The sequence below is a fragment of the Gallus gallus genome, chromosome 4 (assembly GCF_016699485.2).
Source record: "Gallus gallus isolate bGalGal1 chromosome 4, bGalGal1.mat.broiler.GRCg7b, whole genome shotgun sequence".
Classification (NCBI taxonomy): domain Eukaryota; kingdom Metazoa; phylum Chordata; class Aves; order Galliformes; family Phasianidae; genus Gallus; species Gallus gallus.
This window is the reverse complement of record NC_052535.1, coordinates 33,608,472-33,623,124: the sequence shown is the minus strand read 5'-3', so window position 1 is coordinate 33,623,124 and position 14,653 is coordinate 33,608,472. Positions and strand designations below refer to the sequence as shown.

Below are 14,653 nucleotides of genomic sequence, written 5' to 3'. Positions count from 1 at the left end.
AACGTAGATAGTAATCTGGCAGTACAACCATCTCTCCTTTACCTTTTCTTATTATTTGGCAGTGAAGTTAATGTCTTTTTGCTATCTGAATATGACAGTCACCAAAAGCAGTTGTGTTTTCATGCTATGTCTACTCCTCTGTCAAAAACCCTCCTTTATGAAGTTTTTTTAAGACCAGAAACATATCTTAATGGGCTTCTGTTACCATCCTGGTGTATTTGTATCAGGTTTTAACTGAAAGCAATTGTCCTATTACTCTTACCTCAATTACTTTATTGTTTGCCATTTCCAACTGAGCAATAAGCTCCTGATTACGAAGTTTATGTTGACTCAGATCACTTCTATTAATAAGAAGAAAATGGAAAAGAAAAAACATTTAATCTAAAAAACAAACAAACAAACAGAAAATAAAACTTTTAACCTTATTTTTTCATATACGTTTGTCTGAAAACTGCTATATGGAATTTGAAATGCCTGTTAATATAAGGCTGCAGTATATCTCTCTGGTAGTTTCTTGTTCTCTTTAACTAACCCCAGGCAGATACCATAAAAACAATTCAACATCTTTTGAGAAGCTGCTACAAAAATGAAGATACAAAGGCAGTGCTAGGAATATGAGCCAGTTACCTGGCAAGCACCGTGAATTAAGATTGCATTTGTGCTCAAGGCAATCGCATAACTCATTTGTATCCCCATAAATGATTGCAAATGCTCAAAAAGAACATAAGATACGCCTCTACAAACATTTTTTTCCAACTTATAAGGCTAGAGACTTATTTCATGCTTACTTTGATAAAGACTGTTCTGAACAGTTATAAAGACAGGAGTTTTCATAATACAAAACTATCTTTTTCTAAACAGAGAATGCTTTTCTGAAAGAAAAAAAAATGGAAAGAAGATATTCAAATGTACTTTTTGATATTACAAAATTCACACCTTTTAACAAGATGCAAAATTTTAACGTCAGTTCTTAGCTGCTAGCTTCACTATGGGTCATGTCAGAGGGTTCTAAAGAGAACACTCTTTCTTCTGTTTGCTAGAAGCACATCATCTATTCCATGGTCTGGTCTCCTTTCCTTTCTACCACGGGTATACCTTTGTACCAAACAGTAACATACTGTAACAGCAGCCAGAAGAACAACACAATTGCACTTACTTTAACTTATTGATCCTAGCTTCTGTAGTTTCAGTAAGCACTTTTGTTTCCTCTTTCCATCTATTTGTTGCTTTTTGCTGAGCTACCAACAGATGTCTGAGTTCAGCAGTAGACTTTTGACTCATGTCTTCCATTTCCTTAAGACGAACTTCGTATCCGTGTTCTTTCACAGCATGCTCATGCTCCATAGTGCTTATCTACATAAAAAAATACAAATAGGATACAATCAGGTCTTTTTTTAAAAAAAACACTTGAACTAAATTTATAAACATTTGTTGAAAGCATGTAATGTCTAACTAACAAACTTGTAATTATATACTCAAATAGACACATATTCCCAAAGCCATTTTAAACAAATTGTGCAACTGACAACAGAGGATGATCTTTATCATTTGTGGTTTTTTTCCTACAGAAACACATTTTTCTTTTTCACCTAGTCAACATTTGTTAGGACTTTCATAATCGCATCTTAAATCCTTTGTGCATCAGAGGAAAATGGAGGCAAGCAACAAATCTTATCTGTGACCAATGGTATCCCTTCAGATTAAGGACATGCAAAGTCCTGGTACATGCTTTTTAACTGCTACCTATTTGTTAAGCTTGAATAGAGGGTTCTAGAGTTGGAATGAGATTTCTTGTTTAATATGACTTCTTTTATCTTGATGTATAAAGAGGTAACTGGATGAGGTGCTCCTCATTCATTATTAGTAAAACCGTTTCTGAAATCTTCGCTGTTGTTGATACTTAGAAAGCACATCAACGATCAAAACTATTACTCCTTTCAGAAGGCAAAGGTACATGAATCTGCTAAAGTCAGCTATTGTTACATTATCCCATATGCAGTCTGTTCAGGAGCATTGAATGGAACCCTTAAAAAAGATCCATTTTCCAGCTAAGTATCTTTGTTTGCAACTATTCGCATTGAAAAATATTAGAATCAGTCTTTGACAACCACACCACTATATTATTTGTTTGCTACACAGTGCTCTGATAATGCAGTGGATATGTAAGTAGAGGAACACCGTACCGTAAGTTGTACAGAGATTCCTACTACAGACAGTAGATAAATGGAGATCTAGAATTAGAGTGAAATCAGTTGAAGAAAATTGCTTACTATTTGGACTATTCATCCTATAAAATAAGATAGAATATTTGAGATCTTTTTATCAGGCATAATTAGCAGAGACTGAGCTACTAAATAAATTTTGAGGACAAACAATGCTAAAAAAATTATTTATAAAGGAAAAAGAGCAAGCATCATTGAAACTTTCACCCCCAATTTAACTTCCAAATATTTTTTTCCTAGAAATGCTGCCTTATTAAGCAAACATCAGTCTTAAAATAAAAATAGCATATAAACCCATAGCAGAAACGTTAAGACATGGCTTGAAGCAGTGATTGAGCACCTGGTGGGAAGGCAGGGCCACCCCAGGGGAGCTCACGTGCATGCAATGTACCTGAGTGAGCAGAAGGGATGGAGGCAGGATCCACCCCTTCCCAGACCTCATTTAAGGGCTGGCAGTGGAGGTGAGGGTATCTTGCTGGATATCCCTGCCTATCTGAGGCCTTCCAAGGGTAAAAACATTTTTTCCTTTGTTTCTGCATCTATGGTTGTTGCATTCAAGCATATCCTCACTTGCTGTAGCCTAGGACTTTGTTACCCTGCTATCATTGCTGTACTTTCCATTGATTACAGTGTTACAAAACCATACCTTTATCTTGGCTTTTTGCTGTGCCTCTGTGGCCAGTTTTCTTAAGCTTTCAATTTCTTTTTGCAATTGCTCATTCTCTTGCTGAAGCTTTAACCTTTGTTCACCGATGGAGCCACTCTTTTCTCTTTCTGAATCCAGAATGCTTTGCAAGTTACAGATGTTTTTCTGGTAATTAGATTTCTCTTCCTCAAAGCTGAAAGAGAAGTTGTCTTTAAAAAGTCATGAACTAAGCATTTTCCTGCTATCATTTTGCTGAAGCTGTGATGGTTTAGAGACTGGGGAGACTGTATCTGTAGACAGCAATAAAATCTGAATAGATCAATTAGTCTAGTATGATATTGCCTTGTGATTGCTTCCTTTAATGGCAATAGAGGCAAACTGAAAACAGAAAAAGCAAGCTTTTCATATGGCTGTATTTCAGGTATGGAACTCATTACCACGCTATGATGTAGATGAGAAGACTTTACAGAGCCTCAAGTAATCCATGTAGCAGTAAGAGCAATAATTAAAAAAAACATATAATGCCACCTCTGGATGTTTTTAAGCAGCACATCTCTGCTGGAATGCTGGCAGAACATACTAATGATGCATCACTGTCAGCCTGCTCTAGCATTCAGTTTTTCCAGACATTCCTTTTTTTGGACAGTACTGGAGAAGATATATACATAGGCTGCTCTGAAAGTAATGCCTCCCATTTATTTCCATGGATACTACAATAGATACAAAGAACAGTAACATGATTTGATGGTGTTCTGTAGCTAAGAATATGCTCTATTTTTCAACATAGGTACCACTCTTAGCTGTGCATTCCTGACAGCTATGAACAAGAGCCTGCATGCCATGCTCGTAGAAGTCTGTACCTGTGGAGGTGACCCACTGTTGCTATTGCCATTGCTAAAATGCACCACCTACTACCTCACTGTGTTCACATCCACTGTTTGGGCTCCATAAATGTTCAGTGAGTGTTAATGAATGTCAGTGGGTTCCATTTTTTCCACACGGAGGAATTCAGTGTCACTTTTGCTTCATCTGCTCTTCCACATCAGATGCCACGTTGTCAGGCTGCCCCTCTGCTGCCATCTACAGCATGGCAATGACATGTAAGAAAATACTGGTGGAAAGGTTCAGCCTCTACTGCCTTACCACCAACACACACCTCTGACATCACGGGTCAACACAATGAAATATGAGGCATTACTTTTGGAGCAACCCTCGTATCTTTGGTGTGATTCAGTACATGTGTTCTCCTGCTGCTTCCTGCAACTTTGTAGAACTATGCACAAGTCAGTGAAGTATTTTAACACGTCTAGGGAATTCATGAAAGCAACCCAACATTCTATCCAGCTCAGTAAAATAGCAATGTGAAAGAGCAGCTTTTCCTTTTTATAACAATTCCAGATTTGTAAATGATTGTTCTGTACAAAAGATAGGGTTTGCAATCTGAATACATAAATGGTATGAGCTTCTACAAAAAAACTAGCTTTTCATTCTGAGAACAACCTGATCTGAAGATGTGTATCACATTGTACTTTTTATCATCATATTACTGAAACGGCAATAACACCTATCATCTCTGAACACAGACCTGAAATCCAGTATGCTACATGAACATGGAGTGGTACGTGTATACTACGAGACACCACACTGTAGATGACTTCACAGAGTAATAATTCCTGCCTGAGTATTTCAGAGAGTAACCTTTCTTACAAACAGGATTTAGATGTACGGCAAGATTTCAAACAATGTAATTTATAGAACAATGGGAATTTGAGTAACTGCTTGCAGTTCTCATTTTGTAAAGAAAAACTTTCATTCCGTAGTCTGCTGTCCCCCTTTAATACTTCTATAGTGATATACAGTCCGCTACTTACTTCATTTCCAGCAGCTTCAGTTTATGTTGTGTTGTCTGCAGACTCAGCTGAAGGTCACATTTTGTAGTCTCTGCAAGCAGATATTTCTGATGCAGCTGCTCTAGTTTTCTATTGTCAGATTCATGTCCTCCGTATTCTCTGCAAATCTGAAGAATACAACTTCATACCAGATCATCTTTACCTTTCACTAGTTACTGACACGGTGACACAGTAGTAATGATTAAAGAGGCTACTCCTCACTGTGTCCTATTCCAGAGATTTAAAACAAAACTGACTATAATTGAATTTAGGTGTTGCTTCTAAAAGGGTATTCCACATTCTTGCATTCATTTAATTTTCAGCATACCGTGCTTAAGTTGGAACGTGTCCCAATTTGCTTTTAGATCATGTCAAATATCTCCTTTGACTTTTTACACTTCTCAAAGAATGCCCTTTTTCAGCTAGTATTAAAACTTTAATTTTCCAGCTTAAAACTTAAAATACTGACATGTATGTTTAACGTTATGAAAATCAACTCAACAAATAAGGAAATTAAAGCTCATAGCATAGTCCTTCATTCTGGTGTTAGGGAAAAACATGGGAGGTGGGGAAAAAAAATGAAGAAATATTTTCATACGGAGGATACATCTGAAACATGATGTAAAAAGCACACAATTGCCTTACCTTTTCAAGTTCTTCTTCCACTGCTCGCTTTTCTCTAATGGCTCGTTCTATTTGACCTTGCTTTTCACCGCATTCCTATTTCAAAAAGTCATTTAAATAAACCTCTCATTTATATATAATATATAACTCATGATAAAAATTCCACATTCTATGCTACCATCTACTTTTGCTGCCTGTTGTCCCTTATGCAAACTAAGCCATACAAAGGAGATGTGAAGATGCTCTATACTGGTAGTGAGGAAATTGTTACACAGCAGTACTAAAGCTGTTTGCAAACAGGCACCTGTGAATACCTGGTACAGACCCAGAGCTATAGTAGGATCTATTGGACCTACATGAGGTCCTATAGTAGATCCTACTGGACCTAAACAGGTACAGTAATGTCTAGGTCATTCCCCTTCCCCCTTGCAGCACAAAAGACCCAGGATAGGATCTAGCTCACTACTTACATATTTGCAGAGAACTAAAAACAGTATTAATTTTATTCCATATACCTGTTTACTTGCCCTCATTTCTTTGCCTTAGCCTTATAGCAAATCCAGACAGGTAGAAGAGAAGAAATCAGAACTGTGTGTTATAGCAAAGTTGCTATTCACATACTTGTATTATTTTTTTTTTCAAGTGTGACAAACACCAGGGCTACGCAGTATCAGTGCCAATTAGTACACCATATATGCACACAAATTGTTAGATTGCTGGGGCTGTTTCTTGTGCAGTTTAGACTATTTCTACTGGCCATAATAAAAATCTATACACAATTCCTTCCAGACAACACTGTAAACAAAGCAATTCTATTAAACCTCTCAAATGGGCCAATATAAAAGTATCCCAAGCCTACCATTATTGACCCATGTATGCACGTAAAACATTTTAAAACTATAAAAGAACGAAGTTATGATTACTGATTTGCAACTAATTGCTAGCAACTTCTATTTAATAATAAAGAGAAACACCAGTCTAGAAGAAAGTATATCCAAAGGGTTGACTTCTTTGTCTAAAGCTAAGAACCCCCTTTTCATCAAACCACTAATAATATTATGTAGGATTTTTACCTGATTTACTTTTATATTTAATTAAATATTTAACTGGATAAACAAAAAGTCTCATATTTTGCTAGCCCAAACATTCTCAAAAGTCAAGTTCATACCATATGAAGAGCTAAAAGTTCTTCTGTTAATTGAGAGATCTGCACATTGTATTGTTTCTTTGCAGAGTCTACCTGTGATCAAAAACAAAGCACAACTAAATAACTAACATTGCAAACCATTTTCCCATCCTGTTTTTACATACCGAATCACGGAATCATTTAGATTGGAAAAGACCTTTAACATCACCAGTTACAACCATCTACCTACCACTACAAGTCCATCACTGAACAGCATCCTTAAGCACCACATCCATACATCTCTTAAAAACCTCCAGGGATGGCAACTCTGCCTCTTCCCTGGGCAGCCTGTTCCAATGCCTAACTACTATTTCCATGAAGAGCTGCTTCCTGATATATAATCTGAACCTTCCTAACACAACTTGAGGTTATTACCTCAAATACACTTTGTACACATGTGGTGCTTGTATATAAAAACAGGAGACTGTAATAATTGACATATGGTACTACATGAATGTTAAAGGAACTTTTAATTATGCTACTGAAAAATTACAAGGCAGGTAACTGATTTGCAGTCTTGTCTACTTGCAACAAGACACTGGCAACATGTTTATATAACAAGACTTATCTCCTCTGGAGTTTGCCTTAAAATAAAGCAAGTCTATTTGACGTAGATAATTGTCAAGACTCTCCAGGGAGATAAGATTAGCCTTATTTTAACTGCAGATCGTACATAACAGAGAGCAAATTCATTTGTGAATAGCCTGTTATCAAAGAGCTCCCAATTTTCAGCCACTCATGAGGAGAATGAACATTACAAAAACAGATAACTTTTGTAGTTTCTCTATCAAATTCTGTTTTTTAAGTGTGCTTTGATACTGAGTTTTTTATAATTAGCTGTACTTCATGGAAGAGTCTTATTTGTCTAAATAGAGGTATATTGTGAGGCACTAAGATGACAAAAATCTGATCTTATAACTCAACAATTCTTATCACCTAAATGTATACAAGAAGTATCAGTACTTTCCAAGATGAGGCCACGTGCTACTGAACAGAATTTCGGAAGTAAGTGCCACATCTTCACCTTCTCTATACCAGTATCTGCACGGACAGCAACACTTGGGTTCATGAGAGTTGTAAGAATACCATTTGGGTTGGAAGAATACCTATCTAGATGATAAGGCCAAAGAGCATAATACTGTCAGTATACTGCCATTGCTACTTACGTTATCAAAACACATACAAGAAAACTGCTAATGTGACCATGCCTAATATGTAATGATTTAACTTTTAGCTCTAAGTTCATAGTTGGTTCTTTCTAAACATCATAAATTACCGCCTTTCTGATTCTTGCAGCAGTATCTTCTGTGAGCTGAAATATTTCATCTTTCATCTTTTTGATTTCTTCTTCCTTTTGTTTCTTCTTAAACAGAGCCTAAAAAAAAACCAGAAATATTACTGATAATACTTCAGTTGTGAGATATCTAGCAGTGAAAAATGAAACCACACTGTTCAAAAGAACTTTCTGCCTTGCACTTTAGAGCAACTGACACCAAGACCCAACAAGAAAGCAAGAACAGAAATGACACAGAAAGATCTCTGTTAAGAATCAGAGTATGTGTACAGAAGCACATAGAAGCACACTTTCCTACATAGAGCTGAGTACTTTTTTTTTTTTTCCATGGTCGATAGACTAAATCGGTTACTCCCCAGAGAACTAAAGGTAAAAATTCATAAGCAGCTAAGGAATGCATATGTAAACTCTTTCACAGTGGATAATAGTGAACCAAACAGCTCTTTAGCATGAAAAGATGGTGGGAATTACAGAACTAAAGTGCAGTAAGGAAGCCTTCCAGGGGAGGATAAAAGAGAGATACTACTGTTAAATAGGAGATGTTGGTCTGGAGAGATTAAAGAAAGCAATACAGAACTCTTGGTGGAAGAGATAAAAAAAAATCCTAGGTGGCACTTAAAGAACAGATGTCATGTAGTTGGATAAAAGAAGAAAGACACGAAAAAGGTCACTAATAGATGATATAATTTCAGTCTGTAGAAGGTACTCCGGTCATGACATGATGCTTCATGTGTCACGTTCTCTTTTACTGCTCCCATTCAGTTTGTGTTTTGTTTCTCAAAGTACTCTTAGAATTCTTCTGATCTCATTTTGTAAACTTAGCTTAGGCGCTTTACGATGTTAACATGAAAAAAGGAGCATTACTGTGACAACCTGTCAGTCCCTCACACAATCTCTTAGAGACCAGAGAGGCTACAGTTTAGTATAATAATTGCATATATTAGGCTGTGGTTTCTTTATTCATTCATAAAAAACCCAGTTTGCGAATCAAAGGATGTTTTAGCCAGAGCAATAGATTAGCCAAGTGTCTGCAAATTCAACAGTTTCCTCCTAGAGCGTAATGCTAAATTGTTGTTTATAACAAGACTCTTATTTATCTCTAAATGTTCACTAACCATCTCAGAGACATTATTTACACCCTGATTTTTATCTGGCCACTTCCTTCTGTCAAAAAGGGTGTGAAAAACCACTGTTCTCATGTTCTAATCCATGGCTAACTGAAAATGAGATTTATATATTTTCCCAGTACTTTTCAAATGAAATTTTTTCTGGCTTTTAAACTCTGGGGAGAAAAAAAGAAAAAAAAGATTTATTTTTTAGGTTGTATTCCTCATACTCAGACTTTAGGGTGATGCTTGTAAGGGTAACAACATCTCAGTAGGAAAAAGGACCCAAGAAGTTCAAAGAGCTGGAGGACATAAAACATAATTTCTAATTCCCATTTTGAACAGAGCCTAGTAAGTGAAGGGAGTTGTTGGAGACAAGGGCATAAAGCCAATGAGATGCAGAAGTTTAAGAACAAATATAGAAAAGAAGTAGCATGCCAGAAAGATCCCAGAGAGTATCATGAGTTACTATAAACCTATATGAATAATGTCTATAACAAGACAAGAATCCTCTTCTGTGTAATAAGAAGAATCACAAATTATTTGACACTGTATTAACAACCAGAACCCCAATGTTTTGTCAAGATTTTGATCCCTCCCAGAAACAGGTCAGAAGGCAGCAGGAACTCTTTCAAGTTTCAGACCCTCCTTCCAGACAGGGTCTTCCTCCTTTGTCGCAGAAATGAAATCAGCATGAGCAAAAAAGACAGTGCTAACTCTTGTATTCCAAAGGGATTACGGTATTTTAGATTATAAGGATGTTCCTCACGTTTGAAAAGCAACTTCAGGCTAAAAGGGAACATTTATCTCCTTAACTGCTCAACTGTTCAACATGCTAGCCTGAGCAGAATAAATTCTAAGATTCCTTATTTGTTCCCATGGGCATTAAATAATCCAGACGTAATTTACTGATGGCTAAAGTCTGTTAGACACATCGAAGCTCTGTCTTGCCAGCACACAGAATTCATTAGGTTGCTGGAAGCCCGATTACAGCTGAAGCTTAACATGAGAGCACAAAAGCATTCGTATTAGACACAAATTTACCAGTCCCTGCACCCTGTCTCCTACAGGGGCAAAAAGCAGATGCTTTGGAAAAGTGAAGAACTGGAAAAAAAGGGAGGCTTTTGTGTGTGTGTGTGCGTGTGTGTGTGTGTGTGCGTGCGTGTCAATAGATACTTTCAAACCTGCTGGATTAGACCCTGCCTTTAGGAAGTTTTGTTGGATTCTTCTATTTTGGTTTTGACTGTTTTTTGCATCTACACTTTTGGCATAAATATCACCCCCTAACAGTTTAAACAAATACTGTTTAAAACCTTATGTGTTACAGTCTCTCCTCTGTGTCTTGTTGACACCTGCACTTTCCTAGTTCTCCTGTCTCACATGAAATATGCCAATCGAAATTGCACATTAAATAACACTGTGTTTAAAAGGTTGGGTTTTTAAATCTCGTCACGAACACTCTATAAACTTTATTAAATAGCACTGAGGATCGTGTGAATGTATTCATGAGACCGTTTTATTACTGTAAAACACTAAGTTCAGCAGCAGTAGAGCATATTTGAATTTCATCTGCCATCTAACATACTCAACATAACTCTAACATACACACTCGATTTTGCTGACTTATTACACAATCACTTTTTCAGAAATCTTTAGAATAACAAAGAGTTGAACACAGCTTACTCTCTTGGACCTGTCTTACCATTAAAAAAGAAGTCTCTCTAGATTCAGCTTTCCTTTCCTAACCATTACGACGTTATACATTTATAATAGGGCCTTCCTTTTATTCTGACAGCCCAATTTGTTTTTAAATATCCAATAACATTTGTACTGTATGACAAAACTAAGTGATGTATGGTCATATCATAAGTTTGCTCTCTTCTGCGTTACTCATTTTAGTACAACAGACATAAAAGAAGTTTGGTTGTGTATGTGTGTACACCTCTACGAATACATAAAGAGGCACTTCATAACTGCAGGTGATGAAAGTTTTCTAATATCTAAGAAATGCCTTCACCTGTGACTTACCTGACTTTTTTGTAGGTTAGCTTCTTCTAACAGCTGTACGCAATCTTGAACCTTTGCAACTGCCTCATACTTTTCCCTTTCTAAATGAGCACACTTTGTCTGAAGCATTCTGATTTGTTTCTCCAGGGCTGTTCTTTCTGTTCTCAACTGTTCAGCATCTTGGACGGTAACATGTAATCTAAAACAAATGAATACAAAGCTTAATTAAATCTCTTTACTTCTTTCAAACTTAGCTCATAGAAAGTAAATAAGTTGCCCAAACTGTGTTCCTATTTGGGATTTTTTTTTTGTACATATCCCATTAGTAACATCCAACATGTCTTTACCTTGTTTCTAATTGTTTTATACTAGACTGCATTTGTTGCAAGAGTTTGTCAGATGCTGCTTCTCTTTGCTGGGCAGACACCACATCTTCTTCCTAGAAAGAATATACATGTTTTCCGGGCAACATCTGAGCTTCATTTATAAAAACAAAGATATATAAAATAAACTAAATTTAATAAAATATAAAATAAGTTAGAGAACAACTTGAGATTAATTAAACATCAGCAATTAAATAACTGTCTAGCCATTCAGTTGCAACAGAAAATTACCCCTTTCTCTAGAATACCTTTCTCTCCAATTGGCCTTGAAGCGTCTTTGTCAATCTGATCATTTCATCAACCTTAGCACTTGCTGTCCACCTATCTATTTTAGCTTGCCTATGTAAAGAAAACAGACTGTGAATTACACTTTGATTATTACAGGGGAAAATCAGACTCTTACAACTTTGTTGAAACGGCTGTGAAGGGCAGTCAGATTTCATACAACTTCTTAGATACGGTGCAAGAGGTTTTCCTCTTATGTGGAACAATGAGACAGAAACACTTAATTAATCACAACCTGTATATGTTGAATAAATATTTGGGAGGAGAAGGCAATCAGAAACTTAAAGCGATCCAATAATGTAAATACAACTGGCCTCATATTTGAGAGTAATCTTTTTCAGAATTTGCTTTCAGTTTTTAAAGCAATTTGTACTAGGAATTAAAAAGAATCATTAACTGTTTCTCAAGAATTAATTGATACGCATTGTAATCTAAAAAGGCTCAACAAGAGCAGAAACAGAAAAGGAAGAAAGTTAATATACCAGACCTTCTCCACAGTACAAAAATCCATTGAAACGAGCACCACTCCTACTCCTCTGTCTTGGGAACAAAAAGACATACACTGCCCTCCACCAGGGGTGTAACCCAATTATCCAGGCTTTGTATTAGGATAAATTTAAAGACCAATGAGTATATGATAAAGTTAAACAACAGCAAACAAACTAATGCAAACTGGAGCACAACTAAGTCACGAAGGAAACTAGAAAATATTGATTACTTTAAAGAATCAACTGCAAGAAAAATCCCTTACAATAGAAAATACTATTTAACAGCATAAAAAGCAAGAGTATATTATGCCTATGTGAAAATGTTGATCAACATACACATAATGCACGTGAAGACAAGACTTGATCTGTTTGGGTATCCCATTTGTCTGTAAAAATGTCAACGCTATCTTTTGCAAGCAGCATTCAAAAACGTAGGGACGTAGTGCTCTCTTCTAAGGACAGCAGCACACATAAGCAACTCGTGTGTGATGTCACAGTTGGGAAATACCTCATTTTCAAATACCTGGAATAGCACCTTAATCTTCATCGTGCTTTATTTTTCCCTGTCACACTGTTCTTCCCCAAGATACGCTTAGCTAAGGCAACTGTGGTTACAAAAAGTTCCCCCTCAGAAATACATCTTCAGTGACTAAGCTAACTCTGCACTTACAAACAGATCCTAGTCCTAAATGTACCGAACAGAAGAAACAAAAGTACGCATTAAGACGCAAAGCATCTCTTAACTCCAACTTCCACACAGCCTATGGTTTAGAACAGGAGTTTTAAGCGTTGAAATTTCAACTACTTTGAACATTCAGATTTCAAAACTGTAAAGAGTGTTCATAATCGGATTTTACACACACTGTGTTCCAACAACAACAAAAAAAACCTGTTTTGCTGTGATATTGAACACTTTGTTCCTCTTAAATCAAATATGTAGTGCTACCTATCTCAGGGACTAGAAATAACTAGAGGTATTATATCTTACCACTATCGATGCATGTTTATAGCAAACCGTTAAGCATTAAGTGAAACCATTTCAACTATCACTGTCAAGACAGCTTGCAAGACAAAAAAGGCTTCTGATAGAAACTTAAGGTAGGAAAGCCTATATAGAAGATTTCTATCATTTTTAGATTGCCTGGTTTATACCTCAGTTCTTTCTGTAGCTGCTCTAGTTCCACATTCTGTTCTGCTACCGTTTTCAGGAACTGACTGCTCTGTAAAACAAGGAGAGATTTGTAGAGGTTTTGTTTCTGCTTTTATTTTACTAATAAAATATCAAAAAATCACTCACATACTGAATGTCATCACATTTTCCTGCAGATCACCGCAACTTATTTCATTTTTCATTACGTTCAATACCTTAACATGAGGTAAGCACTGTCACCTCTTTGCCAGACTTCATTTCCGGAACATTTCTAAGTATGCGGAAACATTCAAACCTGAACACAGCCAGGGAACACACTTCTTTTAACCCTGATAAAAAACCTGAGCGGTTCATCTTGCTCTCCACTTCTCATTTTTCAGTTTTTTAGTTCAAGAAAGGACACCTTTATTCCATGACATCTTTACATCTTTGACAACAGGCCTCGTCTAACACTTCGGAGAATGCAGACAAATGGACAGCCTTTATCTTAATGCTGTCTCCTTCAAAGAATACAGCTATTTCATGTTTCTGCCCACGGTTTCTTTCCCGTATCATGACAAAAAAAAAACCACAAAGGAAGCATGTCTTACAGAGAGGAAGCTGCTCAGCCAACAGCTTCAAGTCTTCTGCCTCCTATTTTTCTACAGTATCAAAACTGTGTCTCTCCTGGAAGGCCAGGGCTAAAGCTCAATTTCAGTCTATACGATAAAAGATCCTTAGAAGGCAAAAATCTCTCAAAGGATCAGCTGTGAAAATGCTGGTGTCTACTAGGAAAGTAGGACTTGCTAACGTGTGGCAGAGATCATCTTTGTAAGATATTATTTAACTGCTTTCCTACTGAAGATGGTTTTGAATGTTTGACTGAAATACCACATGCTAAAATTCTGAGCCTGAGTGGCTTCTTATTAAAAAAAGAGTTGCTATAATATCAGGAGCAAATCTCTGAGCCACCAAGACTTACGTGTTTTGTCTTTAGGAAGAGAGCCATTACTTCTTGCTTTTTGACTGGTTGCTAGACAGGCTTACAAATCTGAGTGACACGAGGCCTTTCCCAACTAGATATGCTGGAGGGATTTTTCTTTTGCTTTGTAGCTTAAGGCTCCAGTAGGATTAAAAAGAACAAAATCAGTAGGTCATTTCTTAAGTTTTACTTACCAATTCTGTTTTTTCATTGGCTGCATGCAGTTGTGAAGTTAGCTGGTGAAAGTTAGCAAGTTGATCCTAAAAAAAGAATTCAGCTTCTTAGAATTATTACCAACAAAGAACATTTAATTATCACAGTCATAATCAACTGAAAACATCTGCAAAGAATTAATGTACGATGCAGGAAATCCAACCAGCTTTTTGAAATTTTAATTAGATTACTTCTAGCT

General features: G+C 36.5%; 2 protein-coding genes across 14 annotated transcripts in view; one reads left to right on the top strand and one right to left on the bottom strand.

The window, feature by feature from the left end:
* SCLT1 (sodium channel and clathrin linker 1) overlaps positions 1-14,653 on the bottom strand; it is a 60,525-nt gene that overhangs the window by 2,877 nt on the left and 42,995 nt on the right. For all 5 annotated transcript variants that reach the window (XM_040699841.2, XM_046941076.1, XM_046941078.1 and 2 more), the window contains 12 exons: positions 14,436-14,501; positions 13,283-13,350; positions 11,606-11,696; positions 11,322-11,413; positions 10,996-11,173; positions 7,844-7,942; positions 6,550-6,621; positions 5,403-5,477; positions 4,740-4,885; positions 2,869-3,061; positions 1,157-1,353; positions 263-341 (listed from right to left, as the gene is read on the bottom strand). In XM_040699841.2, coding sequence (XP_040555775.1) covers positions 263-341; positions 1,157-1,353; positions 2,869-3,061; positions 4,740-4,885; positions 5,403-5,477; positions 6,550-6,621; positions 7,844-7,942; positions 10,996-11,173; positions 11,322-11,413; positions 11,606-11,696; positions 13,283-13,350; positions 14,436-14,501 — 1,356 coding nt within the window. The remainder of the gene's footprint in view (positions 1-262; positions 342-1,156; positions 1,354-2,868; positions 3,062-4,739; positions 4,886-5,402; positions 5,478-6,549; positions 6,622-7,843; positions 7,943-10,995; positions 11,174-11,321; positions 11,414-11,605; positions 11,697-13,282; positions 13,351-14,435; positions 14,502-14,653) is intronic.
* CDKL2 (cyclin dependent kinase like 2) overlaps positions 1-14,653 on the top strand; it is a 37,947-nt gene that overhangs the window by 20,991 nt on the left and 2,303 nt on the right. The gene's annotated exons all lie outside the window — the stretch shown is intronic.